The 20,419-nt window shown below is 58.7% G+C and overlaps 8 protein-coding genes across 8 annotated transcripts; all 8 read right to left on the reverse strand.

Annotated features, from left to right (window-relative positions):
- Positions 1–206: 206 nt before the first annotated feature.
- On the reverse strand, positions 207–1,637 carry AAT29 (amino acid permease aap11ld-like protein; the record flags this gene model as incomplete). The annotated part of the gene is made up of 1 exon (XM_001469355.1): positions 207–1,637. One exon carries the CDS (start codon positions 1,635–1,637, stop codon positions 207–209), a length of 1,431 nt encoding a protein of 476 aa, XP_001469392.1.
- A 1,115-nt stretch (positions 1,638–2,752) lies between these two features.
- LINJ_36_7160 (conserved hypothetical protein) lies at positions 2,753–3,805 on the reverse strand (the record flags this gene model as incomplete). Its single annotated transcript, XM_001469356.1, has 1 exon — positions 2,753–3,805. One exon carries the CDS (start codon positions 3,803–3,805, stop codon positions 2,753–2,755), a length of 1,053 nt encoding a protein of 350 aa, XP_001469393.1.
- Positions 3,806–4,874: 1,069 nt separating this feature from the next.
- LINJ_36_7170 (hypothetical protein) lies at positions 4,875–5,108 on the reverse strand (the record flags this gene model as incomplete). The annotated part of the gene is made up of 1 exon (XM_001469357.1): positions 4,875–5,108. The coding sequence occupies one exon, from the start codon at positions 5,106–5,108 to the stop codon at positions 4,875–4,877; it is 234 nt and encodes a 77-aa protein (XP_001469394.1).
- A 579-nt stretch (positions 5,109–5,687) lies between these two features.
- Positions 5,688–8,405, reverse strand: LINJ_36_7180 (conserved hypothetical protein; the record flags this gene model as incomplete). Its single annotated transcript, XM_001469358.1, has 1 exon — positions 5,688–8,405. One exon carries the CDS (start codon positions 8,403–8,405, stop codon positions 5,688–5,690), a length of 2,718 nt encoding a protein of 905 aa, XP_001469395.1.
- A 640-nt stretch (positions 8,406–9,045) lies between these two features.
- On the reverse strand, positions 9,046–10,335 carry LINJ_36_7190 (calphotin-like protein; the record flags this gene model as incomplete). Its single annotated transcript, XM_001469359.1, has 1 exon — positions 9,046–10,335. The coding sequence occupies one exon, from the start codon at positions 10,333–10,335 to the stop codon at positions 9,046–9,048; it is 1,290 nt and encodes a 429-aa protein (XP_001469396.1).
- Positions 10,336–11,373: 1,038 nt separating this feature from the next.
- LINJ_36_7200 (conserved hypothetical protein) lies at positions 11,374–11,988 on the reverse strand (the record flags this gene model as incomplete). Its single annotated transcript, XM_001469360.1, has 1 exon — positions 11,374–11,988. One exon carries the CDS (start codon positions 11,986–11,988, stop codon positions 11,374–11,376), a length of 615 nt encoding a protein of 204 aa, XP_001469397.1.
- A 486-nt stretch (positions 11,989–12,474) lies between these two features.
- On the reverse strand, positions 12,475–13,335 carry LINJ_36_7210 (predicted bromodomain protein; the record flags this gene model as incomplete). Its single annotated transcript, XM_001469361.1, has 1 exon — positions 12,475–13,335. One exon carries the CDS (start codon positions 13,333–13,335, stop codon positions 12,475–12,477), a length of 861 nt encoding a protein of 286 aa, XP_001469398.1.
- Positions 13,336–15,693: 2,358 nt separating this feature from the next.
- On the reverse strand, positions 15,694–19,614 carry LINJ_36_7220 (putative nuclear pore complex protein (NUP155); the record flags this gene model as incomplete). Its single annotated transcript, XM_001469362.1, has 1 exon — positions 15,694–19,614. One exon carries the CDS (start codon positions 19,612–19,614, stop codon positions 15,694–15,696), a length of 3,921 nt encoding a protein of 1,306 aa, XP_001469399.1.
- Between the last annotated feature and the right edge of the window lie 805 nt (positions 19,615–20,419).

The raw sequence follows: 20,419 nt of genomic DNA on the forward strand, positions 1-20,419 counted from the left end.
AACAGGAAAGAGCAACAGGGGGAGAGCAAACGACATGCGCCTTGCACGCTGTTGCTGCGAAAGAAACAGCACATGAATGAGCAGACAGGTAGGGCCATCATCCGCCTCCGCTCACCCCATTTACGTCCACGTGGGGCAGCCGCTCGCATCCGCATGATATTTTTGCCTTTCTCTCACTGTGTCTAATATATGTGATCATCACCTACTCATGAAAAGACGACCGCCATGTACGTCCCCATGACGGAGAAAATAAGCCCCATGAGGAGGAAAACCCACGAGAGAAGCGCGTCGATCCGGCCCGTCAGGTAAGCCCCAGACTCGCGCATCCTCATCGCAAAGAGCGCTGGAAATGTCATGGAGAGCGTGGCGCTAAAGAGGGCTCCAAGAACGGATACCACCCTCGCCACATCCGCCAGGAAAATTGCGAGGACGCAACACACCGCGGAAAGAGCCACGCCAAGTTTTGTGCGTGTCTTCTTTGGGATCTTGGTTCCACTGCCTCCAGAGAGGAACATAAAGGCGGCGAGGCGGCACGGAAAGATGCAGAACACAAAGGACACCGCAGCGCTAAAGCAGCACATGAGCTGGCACACCATCATGAGCAAATCCGTCTCCGCGTTGTAGCTGGAGAGGATGTTACCGCTCGACAGGTGCGGAAAAGTAAGGCTCCCCATGGCGCCAAGCAAAATGTAAAAGACGGACATGACGCAGAGCGCCAGCGAGGTGGATACGAGGATCTTGCGGCCAGTGCGGTCGTGCAGGTCTTTGATGACTGCCATGACGTTCGACTGCACCTCGTAAGAGAAGACAAAGATTGGCGCTGAAAACATATACGGGAGAACGAACGCCAGTCGACCCTGGGAGAAATCTCGCTTCGCGTCCGCCGAGGGCTCGGCAGTCTTCGCGATACCGCTGACGCTCTCCGGGACGAAGAAACGATACGCAACGGTAAAGATGATGAAGACGGTGAAGAGGTTGCTCACAAACCCCTTCGTGCGCAGCGAGGCCAAGCGCGCGTTGAAGGTGAGTGGGGTTATGATTAGTGTGGAGGCGAAGAGGCAGATGTTGCCGCCGGTGTCGCTGCGCATCCACAGAGGCAGAAAATTCGCTCGACTCACCAGGATCCGCGTGACGCTTTCCTTGATAAAGCTCAAGTACACCACGGCGCAGCCGAAGTTGTAAAAGAAAAGAGTGAAGCGCACCACCCAACGGCCCTTGGCGCCCAGAAAGAAGCCGGCCACCGTCTCGTAGTCGTCCGAGTCAGCGGAGAGGGAGGCGAGCGCCAAAATGCGGACAGAGAGAAACATTACAAGGATGCAAAACAGGATGCAGATCATCGCAAACGCCCACCCGCCCACCACAAAGGCGAGGGGAAGCGAAAGCATTGTCGGCGTACACGCCGACGTCACCAGCCCGAGGGCACCTGAGAGCACACCATCGCCGGGGCAGCAGCTTTCCAATAGTGACCCTTGCACCTCCTCCAGGCTGCTGAACGTGCGATTGTCGACTAAAATGCTGCCATTGTGCGGCTGACGCCAATCGCACTCCTCCTCTGGATTCGCTTGCGCGACGCCGTGGTACGACGCCCCTTTCGCGTTGTCGAAAAGGGGGGACTTATCGTCGCACGCGAGGGACATGTTTCAACCCGCTCTCTACGAAGGGAGCCCCGCACATCCACCATAAGCAGCGTAGCGTCGTACGAGTTCAACGCGTGAGTGCGCGCTTTCACGCCAGGAAACACGCCTGCGCCAACACACTGTACCAGAGCATAAATTGATGACAGCGGGAAGACTAGGACAGAACAGAGCCGATGCGAGGTCGCGAATACCACATGCGGAAGGCAAGTTTTCGGCACACCGATTGCCGACCCTCCACAAGGCGTTGTTCCTTCGTCGACTCAGTCCGATAAAAGGCGCGGAAAGGAGGTGGGGCGACAGAGAACGTGGCGATGCCACTTCAGCGCTTCCTCTGGTGACACAAATGAGCGAGGAGGCGGCGGCGGCCGTCTCGCAGTAAATGCAAGGCAAGAGCGCGTCGCAGATGTCACGACAACTGCAACGGCAAAACATAAACACTCCAACGTACAAGCAAGAATGCACGAGGGGGAGGGAGCACAGCGGCCTTCCGTTTCCTTCCAAAGAAGTAAATCGACGCTCACGCCGTCGTTCAGGTGAGGAATGGGAGCGGTGCGGTAGGCAGGCGCGAAGGAAGAGAGAAAAGAGGCGATTAAGACAGCCGAGGAGGCATGGCATCCTCCGCGACAAAGTAGGCAAGGTCTGCGCGCAGACACGAACGACTTTGCACCAACCGCACGAAGGGGTGGCGAAGTGAGAGACCGATAGAGAGATAGAGAAAAGGGGTGTGCGCGATCACGAGCAGACTCCGTGGGCCTGATCTCACGCGCACCGCCCCTTCTCCCTCTCCCATACCATGTGAAACCCTTTCCTTTCTGCTTGCTGCGTGCCACTCCCACAGCTGCGCAGGGAACCCGAAACCCAAGTGCACACATACACCCTTGTTGTGACAGATGAGCAATGTCGTGAGAAGGCATAGAAAGGCAACCGTCCTCGGTTTGGCAGTTTCTTTTTTTTTTTCGAGGTTTAGTGCACCACATCGATAATACAGCACCGAATCAGAAAAGGCAGCCGCAGATGCAGAGCTGCGGTACAAGTTAAGAGGCGAGCACGCGCAACTCTCAGCAAGCCGCCACCATGCTCCGTCGCGTTGCGTGTTGCCGGGGACATGATTGTTGCTAGTCGAAGATTGGCTTTCCATCGCGTAGATCTGCCTTGATCTGTGAAAACTGTTCAAAGTCGACTCGGTTGTTCTCACCGTACTTCTCGATCAAATTCTTTGCTCTGACGTCCGTCTGCTGCAGACCGAGCTCGCGCAGCACCTTTTCAAACTCCGGAAGCTCCACAAAGCCGCTGTTGTTGATGTCCCAACGTTGAAACATGACGTAGTCGGACTTCTCGTTCGTGTCACCGTCCAGAAAGAGCAGCGGCACCATCCCGAGGATGAGGCCCAGCATGATGCCAAAGGTGCCGCCGAGGTGGCCAGCCAAGAACACGCGGCGGTCTTTCATCTGCTCCTCTGTAAGCACTGGTGTGTTAAAGTTCAGCTTCTGCACCGCCTTGTCAATCAGCCCGTGAATCTGCATCCCCAGCATCCCCGAGCAGATGTTTCCCATGGCTGCCGAGGCGAGCACAGAGCAGTTGAGATAGAAGCCAAGTGATCCGTCAATCATGTCGCCGGCTAAGATCATTGTGGAGTTGTCCAGGAAGCCAAACCCAACGAAGGGGAGCCCGGCTTCCAGTGCGATCATGAAGAGAGCCGCTAGCGGCACCGTTTTCGAAACAGCGGCGGCGGGCGACGCCGTGTTGGCGGCCGCAGAGGTGCCACTCTCCATGTTGGTGACCTGCTTTCCCTCGGTTGCGCGCTTCTTTTGCTCTTCCTGACGCCGCTTGAGGGCGCTCTCAAACCAGTGGTCGAAGTCTTTTGGCGAGATCTGACGGTCTTTGTCCGCGTCCGCCTTCTCCACCTCCTGCGCAGCGCTTTCAGTGCCAAACCACTCCATCGCGCCGCCGGTCACGACGAGCCGGCGACGGCTCTGCGGGTCGAGACTCGCGACCACCTCCATAAGAATGCGTGGGTCGTTCTCGATAAGCTGAGCGATCCGCTGCAGCTCGTCCGCGGTGAGGAGAGACGAAGAAGCGGCGGAGGCCGAAGCAGTTGCGGCTGTGGCCGCCGCCACAGCAGCAGCAGTCGATGCATGCCCATCCCGCAGCATCCTAGATGTGCTCATGAAGCGATGCGGCACCACAGCTCGTGGTGCGGTGCGCGATGCCACGAACCACCGCATCCTTTGTACGGGTTTATGAATGTGAACGTGTGTGCAGCGAGAAGCCCAAGCAAAGCTGACCCCCCCCCCTCCGTTATTTGCAGAGCCTGCGCACGAAAAAGGGGCACTGGACAACTCTGCTGGCACACGTTGTGCGGACTCAGCGCAGGCAGTAGGGGAGAAGTAGGGTACCTGAGTTCCACTGCATGTGTGTGTGTGTGTTGCCTCTCTATGTGATTCGCAATGTAGATGGCCACCAGGCGGCGCGACTCTGCCAGCGTGTGTGTACGTGGGCGCAGACGTGAGTGTGTGCCTTCTTCAGCTACGCGTCATTCGAGTAGCGCTTCGAGAAGAGAAACGTGACCGGCACGCCGTGATGAACTCGAAGCAGTACCGTCTCAAGGTGGTGGCGGCAGTCCCCTGCTAAGAGCTGAGACTGCTAAAAACAAAAAAAACGCTTTGCTAAAAAGAGCAGAGGGAGGGGGCGGGGCGAGAAGCGACCGAGTCAGCAGCGAACGCGTCATCGAAGACCCGTAAGAGCGGGAGAGAGCACGCGAGGAGGGGTGCGTCTCTTGCACGGCTGGTGTAGTGCACGCCTGATCGGCGTGCACCATCCTCCTCGTCCAGCCTCTTCACTTCGCGGCAAGCCAAAGGAGACACCCACGCAAAGATTCGGTGATCGCTAAAAGACGTGATAGACATCTGCGTCGCGCAGCCAGCGGTGATCGTGCTAGGAGAGAGCACATGAAGAGGGGACGCTCTCGAAGAAGCCACGATGATCACACCCACGTTCGTGGTGACATTTGTTCGCTGCGTGGTAAAGGATGGATACCGAAACTTAAAGCTGACGCGCTAGTCAGCTTATACGAGCTGGGAGTGTACAAGGGGGCATGCGTTCGGTGGGGTGCACTATAACCCGAGCCGCTCAGTCTTCAGTTAGAAAACGCACTCGCCGCTGCGAGTTGTACGCGGTGTGCGCGAGCCGGCAGAGCATCGGTGTGTACAAGTTTTTTTGTGCTGTGGATGCTCGACACTACCTAAGGCTCGGGTCGTCCACAGCGATCGGGTGGCCATACACGGCGACGCCGCACTCGAGGCACGCTGTCAGCTGCTTCACAGCGTCGTTGCTTCCGTCCAACTCGTACAACTCGACCAGCTCATCCGTGAAAACATCAGACACGTACTTCATGTAATCGTCGCGCACCTTCTGCACCGCCGGCACAACGTCGCTTGTGGGGAATCGCGCAGACTCCTGCTGCTCAGCCATGGGAGAGGGGTGGTTGGGGTTGGGGACGCAAGATATCTTTGTGTCAGTGTATGTTTCTGTGTGTATGTGTGTGTTTGGATGGAGGGAAGGGGAGTTGAAAACTACACGAATGGTGAAGCGTCAGAGAGACGGGGAGCAGTGCAAGAGAGGGATAGCAGCCGTTGGGCACGAGAAGAGCGATTGAGCTGATGAGAAAGCAGCCTGTGCGCGCAGTCGTAGCAGCATACGACACCGAAGAGATGCAATCCGCTATGGATGAGTTTGTTTGTAGCGCATTATCATCTTCGCCATGCTGGAGGCGCGCCGAGTCTTCCAAAAAGAAACGGAAAGCGTCAAGTCATTCATGGCGAGCGCTGTTCGGTAGATAAGGTGCTTGACCGATCCGCGGATCACAGAACTGTGTGACTGTGAGGTGTTTCAAGACACACGCAGCACCCAGCGCACGCGTGCAGTCACAATCGCGACAACAGCAGGCACACACACAGACACAAGGAAAGCAAGCAAAGTGTTTCGCGTCGCACAAGAGGAGCAGCCATCCCCCTTCTCTCGCTGCATCATTACTCGCCGACCACAACTTGTTCATGAGCCGCACACCTCCACCACGCCACGCACTGGCAGCGCAGTGCTAAGCTGGTACTCAACAAAGTTGTGGTACTTTCGTTGGCTTCGGTTTACTGCCCGAAACGACTCCCGTCGCTCTGTCTCTAGTGACTCATTCTCCGCCTGCAGGACATCGAATATGGCGAACATGTTCCCAGCATAGGAGGCAGGGACCCCGGGTGCGGTGCCCACTGTGATGTGCAGGCGGGTGGCAGTGCCCCTGGTGCCATGCATACTCTGCCCTTGCACCTGCTGCCCACCTGTCAGTGTAACCCCGAAGCTCAAGGCATGGCGGTCCAAAAGCAGAGATGTAACCTTCACCGTCACTTCCTGGCCGAGGTGCATGCCAGTCTGGGAGAGATACTCGGACATGGCCTGATTGGCACTTGTGGCCCCCGCTACAGAGTTGATGTAGAGTAGTGTCACGTGTGGCCTCGCCGGCACCACCGCGAATCGCTCCCGTAGCGCTTTCTCCAACTCCGCAGGCCCACTCGGATCGCGCCCGCGCAGCAGCCAGCCACGCAACCACTTTAAATGCCCCCTGGTTACGTGCCCAGTAACTGGGAATGACGGTGCCCATGAGAAACCTCGAAGTGCTGCCGAGACGCCTCGAAAGAGAAGACGACCGACAGAGGCAAAAGACAGGGCTGGCTCGCGCGGCTCGTCGAGGGAGGAAGAAATCAGCTGCGCGGCAGCGCAGCGAAGCGCCTCTGTTGAGCAGTCGAGCCGCAGCTGTAGAGAAGTTGCCCTCGCCACCTTTGGGGCCGAGTTCACGGATAATACCATGCTGGCAAGTGCCTCGGTGGTAGTCTCCGATATGCCGAGCAGATTGTGCAGCAGAGTCGCATGGCCCTCACGTCTCTCATCCCGTAGCGCTGAGATTGTCAGAATTCGGCAGCAGCCGGCGCAGCTCGATGGAGGCGCTCTTTCCGCGAGATGGGTGCACAAGCTAGCTGCCGCCTCTTCTACGCAGCACCCCGTCGTGTCCACGCGCCACGCAGCCTCCTCCACAGAAGGAGGCTGAAACTTTTTGCGCACTGCATAGAGCGCCTGCTGCGCCTCGGCAGCGCTGAGCAGCACCTCGTGGCCGTCACGCCTGGCGGCACGCTGCACCATCGCACTGGCGTCCGAGCACTCCACGTAAGCTACCTCGTACTTGTGTAACGTTATCGGGAAGCATTGCCGCCATATACGTCGACTTTTCTGCGTCGCGTTGCACGCGTCGAGAAGGAGAAGACCGCTCTGCTCCGTCTCTGCGGAGAAGCACGCCACCTCCCGCATCTGATCGCACAGGGTCTGGTGAACAAGCGTGCCAAGCCGTCGCTGCTTGTGTTTGCTGCTCGCGTCTGTGATTCCGTGGTCAGCCGCCACGGTGCAGCCCACTGCGTCGCGACTCAGGTGCACAACAAAGCTGAACGGAGACGCCTCCTGTGAGGCAAGCAGGCGGGAGAGCACCATCGCCAGCGTCGACTTACCGGCCCCCGGTAAGCCGCAAAGCACAACCACCGTGAGGGGACACCGACCGCGAGGGCAGGCAATGAGCGCCGTCGTGCGCTGGAGGCGAGCAAGCGCGTCGCCGACCGTCTCTTGGGAGTCTCGGTGTCGCACCCGCTGCTGCGCCGATAAGCCCGACTCGAAATCGTTGTTCAGGGCATGCACTCCTACCTCCTCCACACGCCGTCGAACCTCCGCAGCGCTTCTGAGCTGAAGCCACCCCAGCAGAGCCTGATGATAGACATAGCTCTGTGGGCGCGAGTCGCCGTACACGAGAGATCGGAAGGCTCGCAGCACAACATACTTGGCCGTCTTGAGCTTGAGTCGCAATGGGAGGCACCATCGCTGCCCTGGGGCCGCCGTCGGCCCTGCCATCTCGATTAGCAGCACAAACCCCTCCGCAAGCTGTGGGCACATGTCAAAGGGGGTGTACGTCGCATTCCACGACGCCGTGGCCGCGAGCACACAGCGCAGCGCATCACTGTTCGGCACGGCCACACCTGGAGCGCAGCCGAGACCCCATCGCTCGGCCAAGGTCGTCACCTCCGAGAAGCATAAGCTTTCCTCCCGCAGCTGGGTGCGCCTCTGCACCGCAATCAGGACAATTTGCTGGTCAAACTGTTGCAACTCCAGCACCGGGTGATGGTAATCCTGTGCGCGTCGAATGCACTCGCAGCATGCGCACGCTCCCCATTCAAATAAATCTGCCGCCAATCGAGCTCGGCGCGTCTCACTCACTCGCTCCAGTAGCTCGCGCGCTGCGTCGACGTGAGGGCCAACGAGAACGTGCTTGCTCATCACCTCCAGCCGCACGCCGTCGAGCGAGAAGAGCGTGACAATAAAACCAGCCATTTTGCGCACAGCCCACATACAGTACGCGTCCGTCCACAAGGAGGAATCACTCAGCCAGTCGTCACCCACCTCATTTAGGTCGAAGAACTTGTTGATGCCGCGACACACAATGCTGCCATCAGCGCGGTCGATCAGCAGCGACCGTGCGCCGCACGGCAGGCCATTGACATCCCCCTGAGAGGCCCCCTTGAAGGTTACGGAGGAAACATCACGTCCGTCCGACAGCTTCACGGCCGCAAGCGCAACTCGACCGCGCGCAACGTACCCGTCAAGCACCGCAGTGTCAATCTTCGTGGAATGGGGAGTCGCCTGCTCCCTGTGAAACCAGCACTCGCGCTTGAGTGCCTCCATGAAGCTGCACGAAGCAGTATCTGCTTTGCCTTTGCGCGTGTGCTGGTGCCTTGCGACCAGACCACTGAGTTACAGGTGAAGGAAAGTGGGGAACCGAGAAGAGAAGAAAAATCTCCCGCCCTGCGAGATACAAGAAAGAAAGACATGTCGCGGTAGGGCAGCGAGCTAGCCAACCACATCCCTTCAAGGTTCACCCGTTGGCAGTGGTATGGCGGAGAGACGAAACCAAAAGCCCATCTGTGCCCGCTTCTGAGAGGCAGAGGATGCAGAGAAAAAGAGACAGCAGAAGCGCTGACTTCACCGACTGGTGAGCATTCCTCCGATTCCGTCGTCCTTCGTGGACAGCGTGGATTCTCTGGTCCAAAGAAACATCTACGAGAACAGAAGAAGCGCACAAAAAAGTACAGCGGCGTGGGCGCACCAAAGAGAAGTAGCGATCACCAGTGGCATGCACGGCGTGTCGCATCAGAAGATACGACAGAGCAGTGCGGCCGGTTGGGCACAGGCCTCACCAACAGCGCCACGGCAGTTGTTCGAGAGGGGAGGGGGAAGGTGTTTCGGCTGTACTTGCTCGATGCAAGCCTGCCCCCACCCCAGCCTTCTTACCCTTTCCGTCTTCCTCAAAACGACTACTGGTCGGCTATGCGAACGTCGCCATCGCTGCCGTGGTAGCATCACCTATCTGTACCAGGGGTGACCGACCACACTCATCGATCCGAACTACGTGCTCGCTTGTAAAAGCGGGTGTCGTGACGGGCAGCGCTGCTTCGCTCGTGAACGCCGCCTCCGCTGTCGGTGCATGGTTTTGTCGTGGCGCATGGCTACGGGGTTTGAACACGGACTCAATGACCTGCATGGAGTCAGCTGACAGAATCTCCTTCAGCCGCGGAAACGTTGTATCCCGTGCCCCGCTCGCGAGAAGGAGTACAACGCTGTCCAACTTACCCGCTGCTGCCGCAAACTGCAGTGGGGTGCCTCTCGATCCAAGCCCGAGCACAAACGTGTCGCCTACTCGCTTCAAGCCCCACTGGCGCCGTTTATAGTGCACGTAGCCGGCGCTGTCTAGTATTCCGTCAAACTTGCGCTTCTCCATCACCGAACCAAGCTGCTGAGGAGACCCGAAGTACGCGGCAGTCCAGATATTCGCCTTCGTCACATCCTCGGCCCCCTCGGGCTTGTGAATGGCATCACTCACGGTGTCGGTGGGCACCGCGGCGCAGCCTGCCGTCGTCAGGGAGGATGACGACCGCTGCTCCTTGGTTACGCACCGCGCCTTAATCTTCAAGTAGTGCCTCGCCACCTCGAGTTGATCGACGAGAAACTGAAGTCGTTGGACCTCCATCGCGTCGTGCAAGTGCGTCGTGCGCTTCGCGCCTCTAGTGACGGTGAGTGGCGGGCGCACGAGGTTGAGAGACGCGCCGCTGTACCTCGCTCCGCCAAAAACTACGTACTCCGGGGGCAGCGTGGTCGGCAGAGCCGCAAGCACCTCCGCCTCCGACCAGCGCAGCACCGCGGCAGAGGAGAGAACGTGCGGCGCCGTTGCTTCAGCCAAAGGAAACTCCAGTGGTGGCGAGCACGCAGATGAGCCCTCCAGCAACGCAGGGTACAGCCACTTCATGTAGTCCGGCACACGTTGATAAGCCGCATGTTCCATCTTGGGTGCGGCCTCGTCAACTGGCACCACCGCCTTCGGTGGCTCCTCCTCTGTCGCACGGAGGAGAGGGAGGTCTGGCGACGGCAACGCAGGAACCGACGGAGCAACAAGCGGCACCGCAGTGGGTGGTAATACCACTGGCACACTAGGAACTAACATGGGCACGGCAGGCGGTGATGGCGCAACAGCCTCCGTCGCCCCTCCGGAGAGCGCAAACGTGACCTTCTTGGCAACAGCGGGGCTGGCAGGCGCCACGGGCGAGGGCGCAGACGACATCAGAGTCGAAGGAAGAGGCGCTACCGCTGGTGGAGCGTCAGGCGTTGGTTTCGGATACGATGTGGCGCTTGCTGTCGGCACTGGCATTGCCGGCTGGGTGGGTTCGGACCCGGAGAGCCGCGGCTGTGGCAGCAACGGCGGATTAGAAGGAGCTGGTCGTACGGCAGGCGGAGCTCGAGTAGCTTCCACTGGCACTGCAGACGATGAGAGGCATATTTGAGGCACAGGAAGAGGGGAGGGGGAGGCGCCAGCGGAGGAGGAAGCCGAGGCGAGAGGGATCACCGCCGGCGCTACGTACTGTGCAGATGATGTGTTCGGCAGAGGTGAGACGCTCACAGCGAAAGCCGGCGCAAACGACGCGCCTGTCGGCTGCGGGGCTGCAGAGCTACCGGCGGCGATGGGGAGAGGAACGACAGGTTGTGCCACGGGGGCGTATGGTGGCGCCGGACTCAGCGTGGCCGGCGCAGTAGAGGGAACAGCAACGGGGATCGGGACCGCGGCCGGCGTTGATCGAGGCGGCGCGACAGAAAGTGAAGGGCCCGCTGCAACCAGGGCTGGTCGCGACGGCACTGGCACAGGTATTGGAACGCCGGCGGTGCTGTTGCCTGGAAACATGTCGGTCGAAAAAAATCGAACGCAAAAACGTTCTGCTACTGCAAGGGCGCCGCCGCGGCCACACAGATGGGTTGAATCACGCTGTAAACCGAAGAGCGGAAGTCGTAGCAAACGAGAGAGGGGGGGGGGTAGATTTCGGGTGGTGCAGACATGGGAGTGGTCAAAGGCGCTTGAGCTATAGATCCCCGAGCATGACACGGTGCCAGCACTGCGATGATAATGCCCCAATATTGAGGAACAAAAAGGGTGTCTGAAGGTTGATTCCTGCGCGCCTCTACTGCCGAAGCCGAACAGAACGATGAGACCGGGTCCCCACAGACACTGCGAAGCCAGACAAAAGACATTCTCCCTCCGTCTCCTTTTTTTTTGCACACGTTTCGCTTATGAAGTTGACTCGGCTGAGGGCAAAGGCAAGCCGTCGCCTCACTGGCGCAGAAGACTCAGTCGCTTCGCAGTCTTTTTTCTTTTCTGTCTTTTGTTGCCCTGGTCTGTCCATCCTGTGGGGCGGCCATCGCAGGGGCAGCGATGATCCTGCCGCATCCCTTGTTTTCGCTGCTGTTCCTCATTCATGCGCAAAATGTACGCGTACTCCGATGCACTCACCGGCTGCACGCTCAGACGTGATTGTGTGAAGAGAGCCATCTTCTGCAGCTCCCTGCGCGACTTCAGCTCATGCAGTGTCAAGACGGTGTCCCATTTTGCAACAAACTTCACATCCACCATCTTCCATGGGTTTTTCTCCTTTGTGGCCTTTGGGTCAAAGTACTCCGACGTCTTTTCCAGTGCAGTGAAATCGTCGTAAGCCAGCCGGACTACCTCAGCGAGGCCAGCAACTCCCGGTTCCTTTGTGTTGCTGTGATAGAAGAGGACCTTGTCGCCGACTGACATTGCACACATGTTGTTCCGTGCAGCGTAGTTGCGCACCCCATCCCATGGAGAGGTTTTTTGCTTCGCCAAGTCGTCGATGGAGAACTTGTGAGGCTCTGACTTCAGCAGCCAGTAGTGAATGTCCTCCGCGCGCACGCGTTTGCGGCTCATTTCGGTCCTGTGGGCCAGAGCGGTGTAAGGCGGCGAAAAGGTAGAGGACTACCTTAGGAGAGCACGCGAAAGAATCGGAGGAGGATAAACATTCTGGATCCACATATCATCACCAAAAATGAACATGCACAACAGGCATTTGCGTGAGAGTCATGGCACCAACGATGATCGGGATACCGTCGCACCTCATACGCATCCCTGTCGGCGCGGCAGCATGGTGAGCTCGACGGCGGCGTGTAAGTGCCCCCGACAGCTTTGACGAGTTCTGGATAGCGTTCCCCCAATGTTCAGGCGACACGAACAAGAAAAGAGCGGCGTGCGCGCACGAAGTCACGCTGCTCTCCTGTCCCCGGCAGAGAGGTTAAGCACTCTAAAGGTGCGGCGGGGCTCATAAATCAGGAGAGGGAACAAAACACGAACCTGAAATGGCACAGCGTGCAGGAAAAAGAAGTGGAGCTACAGCTCCACCCCAGGAGGCAGCAGTCCTCATACCTGCGACGATTCCTCGAAGTCACCGTCGTCGAACCACTCCCCCTCCTCTTCGATGCGGATGGGACTCACCTCCTCCATCATCGATGTGGCTGCTTGCGCATTTTGAGGAACGTGCTCAAGCCGAGGCTCGGTGTCGTGGTGAAACTGCACGTCTGCGTCCTGCTGCATCACCGCCGCGTGTACCCCGGCCATCGCCCGTCTGCGGCGATCAGACACACGCGACACCTTTGCGGCTCGCCGCAGCTTGGCTTTTTTTTCACGGTGCTCGGCGCTGCTGCGGGCGTACTCGAGCATGCGTCGCAGAGTGGCGCTTTTGGCAGTGCGGAGCTGGATGTTCACGTTTCCCATCATCGAGCCCACCTCGAGCCCTTCGTAAAGAGCGTAGATGCGGAGAATCTCCCGGCTATCAGCCGATGACATGCCGGTGCAGGCCTTCTTCACTTCCGCCGGTGGAACCGGCGCGGCCCTCAGCTCCGTCACAAATCGATCTTCCATAAGAACCTCCATCGTGCGTGCAAGTTTCGATGCCGGCGCCTGAATACCATTGTACAGGTAGCAGTTGTTGACAACTGCCCGCATGTCCGCCATGAAGTCCGCCGCAGTCCTGTACTCGTAGCGCTGCAGCTTCCGTTGAATGAGCTCCCAGTACATGGGCCGAGTAACGTGTTGCGCGTAGTCTGGCAAGGAGGATGGGTTTCTGAGAAACAAGTTATCCCTGTCAAGTTCAGAAACGCACTCAATGATGCGGCGACACTCATCGTAGAACAGGCCATCGAGATAGCGGACAATGTCAGCGCGCCGCCTCTTCAGGCGACTGCGCAGCTCATCCACCAGAAACTGGTCCCTCGAAGACATGATGATCCGTTTTCAAGCTTTCGTTGCGCAGGTCTTTGTGCGCTCACCTGCTCCTCCGACGAGGAGCCCCGCGTGCTGCGCTGCGCATTCACAAAGGCAGTTCAAACGATTCCGGTACGAGACGCGAAGGTGTGAGCAATAAGCACGGCAACCTGTGAAAGAGCAAGCAACAGCGAGGGAGGATAGAGCTCAACGTTTGTCGCTGGCGCCTGCCCCGGGGCAGACCGAAAGAGAGAGAGAGACGTCTCAAAGCGGACGTAGCGGCCGACGGCCCTCCCTCCTCGAGCATCGCATCCTTTCTTTTCGTTGTGTACATGTGTGCATGTGTGCCTGAAGCAGGGTAGCAGGAAACATATCCCGTGCTTTCTCTGCCTCGACGAATGACGGTGTCCACGCAACTTCGCAGATGTGACGCGCGTCGCCGACGGCAATAACAGCACTGAGAAGGCAAACCGCATTCTAAGGACTTTGTTTCGCGTAACAGTCTGCGTATTCCAAGTCGCAGTGCGCCCGCACGCCCATCGCACCTCGATCACCACTTCAGTTTCATCGCTGCCGCCCTTCTCATGCTTTCTTTACTTGTCGATTCTGCCACAAAACACGAGCTCCACTCCACGCTACAGCCGCCCTGCCACAGACCCATCGCGTGGTGCCGAGCAGCGCTAGACATGCGGGCGCCCCACACAGCACCCTGCGCCGACGCGGCCACCCGAGCACGGTCTCTGCCTCAGCCCCAAGCCCGCCCACCCACCCACCCACCCCCCAGGTCGCTCCCGCTGTGCTGGTCGCCACCTGGCGCACCTCTCTCTCTCACTCTCTGTCTGGGGGGTAGCTCAGGCTCCCATCACACCAGCGGCCAGTGAGGCGGCCCAAGGAGGTACGTGCGAGCCACGCGGGCACGCTTGCCTTCTATCCTAGGCATGGCACAAGCGTGCCCACGGCCGCAGCTCGCTGCGACGCAGCGCCATCCACGGCATCAACGCCGACATATCAGCACCGCTGAATCGCTCTCACCTCCACCCCCACGTCGTGGGGGTACTTTTGAGCCTGCCACCACCACATGCAGCTGTGCATTCGCGGGGACACACGGGGGGAGGGGGAGGGGGTCTGCAGGACTGGCCCACAGATGAGGCGCTGGACCCTGAGACGCCGCGCACCGAGATGTCCCCTGTGATAGCGGCCACCCTTCTTCACCAAAAATAACAGCCGCGCTACTACAAGGCGGCAGACCTTCACAACTAAAGCGAGTGCATCGTCTCCTCTACAGCAGCAGCAGCAAAATACAGAGTGACGGCAAGGTACATGAGCAGAAGCACGATCGCCGAAACAATGTAATCTCGTGCGCCCCATAGAATCGAGCTCGTTGGAAAAGATCGATACGGACTTGCAGGCAAAGGTAGTGCACCGCCGTGACCAGCTTGCCAGTGGTTCGGATACAGAAACATGCTGGCATACCACACATCGCTGTCAACCTGCTTGCTGCTCGGACCGTTCGCGTCTTCGGGTCTCGCGTACTCCCACGCAGCTGTCGAAACGCCCAAGAAGCACCGACGCAGTCGGCTATTCTCAAGAATGCGCATCATGTCCCTTCTTGGAGTGGCACGGGAAGCGACACAGTGAGGCGGACTGCTTTCACGCCGTCCTCAGAGAGAAGTGGATGCGGCGCTGACAAGTGTATCCAGCGCTCCACTAAAACACAGCGGTGAGGAATAACGGTCATCCGAGGCGGTGCAGATGTCGTCGAAACAAACGATTAAAAAGAGAAATGCGGAGAGGCGAAGAGAGGTGCGCAAGCATCGAGAGAAAACCGGCGCCTACACAAATCACCTGGGCAGGGTACCGAATCGAAGCAGGCCTTTTGGCCACTGCGGTGCGTCGAGGGGACCGAGGAGGGGGAGGGGGGCGTCATCAAAGACGAGCCGCTGCGCGCCTTAAAGGTCGAGCTCGACTCCAGGCACACGCGAACGCTTATAAACCGAAAACAAGAAAAAAACAGAGCACGCATATCCCAGAGAATTATTCTCCTTCAAGTTAGCCGCAGGGCCGATGAGCCAGCCACAGTCTCACGCTTTCACAGTAGCTATTTCTCATGCTCTTGAGTCTTGCGCGTATTCAATGAGGTTGTGTCGGCTGAGCAAAACCAGCCGCAGCCATTCCGATCGACGGCGGGAGAGCCCTCTCGACAAAGGAAAACAAAAACAAGACGAGAAGAGAAACACCACACGTTACCACTCCATTACCAATCTAGAGAGTGAACCACCACCTTTCCGTCCCTTTTTCTGAATGCCAGCAAGCGCGGCAAATCCACGCCTTGAAGAAGCAGTTTATTCACGGACAGCGCCGCTACCTGGTGGCTCGCTACAGCCACACGCCGCTTGAGGCTAGCGTGTTGGCTTTTCGCAGCAGCTCCTCCGCCTGCTCCACCGCCGCCTGCTCACTTGGCGATGTGACAGCTCCCGCAGCGCGGCGAATCATGCTGCGTGTGGCGGCCATGGCGTTGCTGACGAGCCACTGCTGCACAGAGCCGCGCCGGCCGAGGTCCGCGAGATACACCAGCACTGTGGCGTATGCGTAAACAAGATAGCCGCGCGTCACACCGGCCTCGTCAAACTCCACACACCCCACACCTGTGTCGTCCCTCCCCTCAAGGACGCTCTCGTATGTGATGAAGAGAACCTTTGGGTCAACCCCAAGACTCACCAGCAGCTGCACCACTTCCGTCGAACCTGCCGGGAAGCGCAGAAACGTGCGAGCCTCTAGCAGCCGCACCAGGTATGACAGCGGAAAGCAGCTGATTTGGTGAAAGTACCTGTCGATGAGCCTCTTCGTAATGGTCTCCGCCGAGTCCTTCTCGTTGTCATAGGCACGGCCGATGCAGGTGGCATAGACGCCAGCATCCGTGACGTTGGAGCAAAGCAGCGCATCCAGCTGCACCTCTGCGCCACCCAGTGCCGGATACATGCCGCCCACCTCTATGAGGTCGCTTGCGGAGGCGACAAAGCTAGACAAGAACTCGATGTGCTGCAGTGCGACATCACGCTCCGTCACCATTTCGCCCTCCCATTCTACACGACGGTCGAGAGTGGCACTGCCGGAAGAGATGAACTCGGTGGCAATGCGGTATAGTCGCTCCTGCGCCTCCATCAATCGCAACTGCTGCTCCACCTGCTGCGTTTGGTCGGATTGACACTTCTTGGCACAGTCGAGAGCCTCGCGCAGGCACCGGAGGCGATACTGAAGCCGGTCGGCAACCGGCGTGTCGGGAAGCGGCGACAGGGCCATCACGAAGCACTGCTGCATCGCGCCATGGTAGTCGCCCTGCACACTGGCGAGGTAGTGCGCATACTCCTCAGTCAGCACCTCGGCATTGCGTCGCAGATAGCTGCCGAGAAACTGGGAGCGCGCCGCTACAAGCGTTTCTCGCAGCAATTTGGCCGTATTCCTGTCGTCGCGCGGGGCGCACATCCAGTCGAAGAGAAAGCAGTGCGCGTACTCGTCAGACGGCTCAACCTGCCAAATGGTGCCGGAACGGCGCGGGCCGCCGAGGAGGTCGTCAACCACGCTCCGGTGCGTCAGCCACGCCGACTCCAGGGTAGAAACCACAAGCTCCAGGACCTGCGTCTTGGTCTGGTGCAGCGAGTAGGCGTTGCCGTACCGCGCCTGGTCGCCCACATGGCCGCCACCATCCGCCAAAAAAACGCTCAGCGCCGCATTGTTCGGGTCAAGCTGCGCCGCCGCGTGCAGCAACAGCTCCACCGCCACATTCTCGTATTTCAGGCTCCGCAGCTGCTCGCAGATGCTCTGAAGCGCGCCGGATGGCCAGTACGTCGCGGCCTTAGCGCCTACCTCGGTAGCCCACTTATGCATCTGTGCCTCCGTGTAGGATTGAAGAGACTCGCCACGTGTCAAGGATCTCATGTCGCTCTGAAGCTGATAGGCATCCGAGCTGATGCCGCCGAAAAAGTACGGGCACTGTCGCTGCAGCTGCGCGAACGAGGCTGCTTGGAGTCCAGATCCAGCGCTGATGCCATACTGGGAGTCTAGCATCACCTGACTCAGATAATGTCCAAGCCGCTGCGCGACCGCCGAGTCTCGCACCACCTGCGCAAACGCCACCGATGCGTCTTCAGAGTAAAACGGGATGCCAAGCATACGCTGCAGCAGTGTCGCCGCCTGCCACGCCTTGTGCGTCAGTTCATAGCACTTGTACAGCATGGCCCCCTGTAGCTTCTTTACGTCCTCGGCGCGCAAGCTCCGGCCGCGCGGCACCATCACGACAACCTTGTCCGCCTGCCACTCGTGCTGAAAGCTCACCGTCCGCTGGTGCTCCGGTGATCTGCCAATAGACAGGCTGTCCAAGTACTGGATGACCTTTTCGAGTACCCGTACCGCGGAGGTGGCGCTACTCTGCGTGATCTTGCCCACTCCCGTATTCCACAGCAGACACAACGCTCGGGCAACAAAGGCGACGAGCCCCGTTGCAAACGGCGACATGAGAACGACGACATGTTGAACCTCCGCATCCGTTACGCCACTCGCCGGCGCCGCTTGCGTCGCAGGGAGCTGTAGGTTACGCAGCAGTTCGCGTGCTCGTCGCAGCACTTCAGCGTTTCTTCCATTCACCAGCTGTTGGCCTAGCTCATTCAATGCCGCCCCATCGTCGTGGCTGCTCGAAAGCGCCGAGTCCTTCGTGAACGGTAGTGGGTGCTCCGTCGTTACGTTCAAACCGCCAACGGCAACCTGAAGGAGCATCGCCGCGTAGTCGGGGGCGCTGTACACGGACGTGAAGCGACTGAGCAGACTGTCGCGGTAGTCCGCATCGTTTGTCGACAGAATCAGGTACAGCGTGTCGACAGGGCGGGCTTGAGCAAAGAGTGACAGGCCATGGCGATGCACCACGACGTAGGTCGGTCTGGGTGAGCAAACCTGTGCGCACAAGTCAGAAAGGTTTTGCGGGCCCTGCGTCGGCATCCGATCGATCGCATCGACTCGCACAATACGCGAGGATGGGCCACTGAAGGATGCCACGATGTCCCGCACATTTTGATGCGGCGCCATCACCGTGGCAGGGGAGGTGGCGGCAAGCACTTCATCGGAGGCTCGGTCGTCGTTCATGTCGCTGAAGGCAGCCAAGAAGACTGACGCGGAAGCGTAGCAGACACTGATTTCTTTGTTTGCCGACAAGTACGAAGGCGTGTGCGATTGCAGAATGAGCTCACCGCTGAAGACAGAATCGAATGCGTTGATGTAGCGATAGCGAAACTGATCCCCATTGAGGGCGGTGGACATAAGCCGGCACCCTTGCGCATCTGCTTCTATCACAAACAACCGCGTCAGTGGCGCTGATTCAACATGAGGGGCGGAGTGAGAGCGCGGCAGTCGATCGGGCCGATGGCGAAGAGAGAACATGTACCTTATGCCACCACTGGGGTTCAGGCGCCACAGACTAATCGTGCTGCGTTCACATAACGTAGCCAAGATGCCGTCACGCTCGTCCACGACGAGATCAATGAGCCCACCATGTCCGCTACCTCGCCACGACTGCCACACATTCGCAACAGCCAATGTCACCTGGCCGAGGATGGGGGCGCTCGAGAACCAATAGCCGTAATTCACCATGCGTATCTTGGGCGTGATGGGGGTATTCTCACGCATGTAGCGCAACTCATACACATTTCCGTCCGCACCTGCGCAGAACACGCGGCCGCTGCTGCCGATCGCCTTCGTTATCACGGTGTCAGTGGAGCAGCTGTACCCCAGATTGACAACCTTCATTTCCGCCAGCGCTCCCTCGCCCAGGATGCAAAGACCCAAGAGAAACATCATGCTGGTGGTGCCCACAGGAATGATGTATGTTACGTGCGGCTGGAAGATGCCACTCAGCGGCCGAAGCGGAGAGCCGACAACGCTGATCATCTCCGAAATCTCATCGTAGACACAGAACTCGCGACCGCCACGGTAGTCCCAGATGACGAGCCTGTTGTCTACAGTGAACCACGCACGGGACAAGTCGGCAAACACGCCGGTGAGGGATCCGTAGCGCATCGACTTCCACAGCTCCAACAGCGTCTCTGGCCATGCCACGCCACCTACCGGGAAAAAATCAGGGACAGCGTACGTTGTGTCCCGGGTGCTTAGTGCGTACGAGTTCGACCGTACAAACCCAATGGCGTGAGGGTTGGGCCGTCGCTCCACTGCCGCACTGCTAAGTACCGCGCTCACGGCGTCCTCGACCACGTGATTGGTACCGTTTCGCGCTGCGTTGAGCTGTTGCTGCATTGTCGCCGCTCACACGAGTGCACGTACGCAGGCGTCGTAATGCTACAGGCACTCTCCAATCCAGCCAAAGGGATCCTTGCGTACCGCACCCAAGTGCTCAGTAGAGCAGAGGTGAGTTGGGGAAGAAAGATGTGAACCGAAGCGGCAGACCGACCGCGGGAGAGAGAGGGAAGCCGTCGCCAAACACTCCTAAACAATTTCAGAGAAACAAACTGTAAACACCACGTTAAGCAAGATGTGAGTGAAGCGAGAGAAGATAGTAGAGCATACGAGTTGGGCGCACTCGTGCGAATCAAGGCGCTCCAGCAAGCATTGGCTAAACGCTCTGCGCGCTCCGTATATAGCCGAGCCGCGGAGAAGAAAGGCATGTACATCAATCTTCGCGGCACGTGTGCGCCGGAACGAAACACCGCTGCCGCATCATGATCGGCAGAACCCAGGCTACCCACTTTTGTTTGTCCTCCTTGAGATTGCCACTTCAGCATGCTTTGAAACTAAAAGCCCCTCACACTCCCCATCCCCCACACGCGCACGTACAACAAGTGAATACGCGTGCACGCCAATGTAGCGCAGCTCGTGCCACGGGCCTGGATAGTAATTTACAGGGACAGAAAGCGAGACAGAAAATCAAACATATGTCGCGCTCCCGAGAGTTGAAACGATGCCCCGTATGCGCACTTGACCGAGCGAAAACAGCTTTGCTGCACAGGAACGGAGACAAGAGAAACGGAGTAGTGCGCCAAGGCCCTCGCACCTCCCCTCGATTCGCTTGCAGGCGTTTGATGAGCCCCATCCGTGTAGTGCC

This window comes from Leishmania infantum, chromosome 36 (genome assembly GCF_000002875.2).
Source record: "Leishmania infantum JPCM5 genome chromosome 36".
Taxonomy (NCBI): Eukaryota; Euglenozoa; class Kinetoplastea; order Trypanosomatida; family Trypanosomatidae; genus Leishmania; species Leishmania infantum.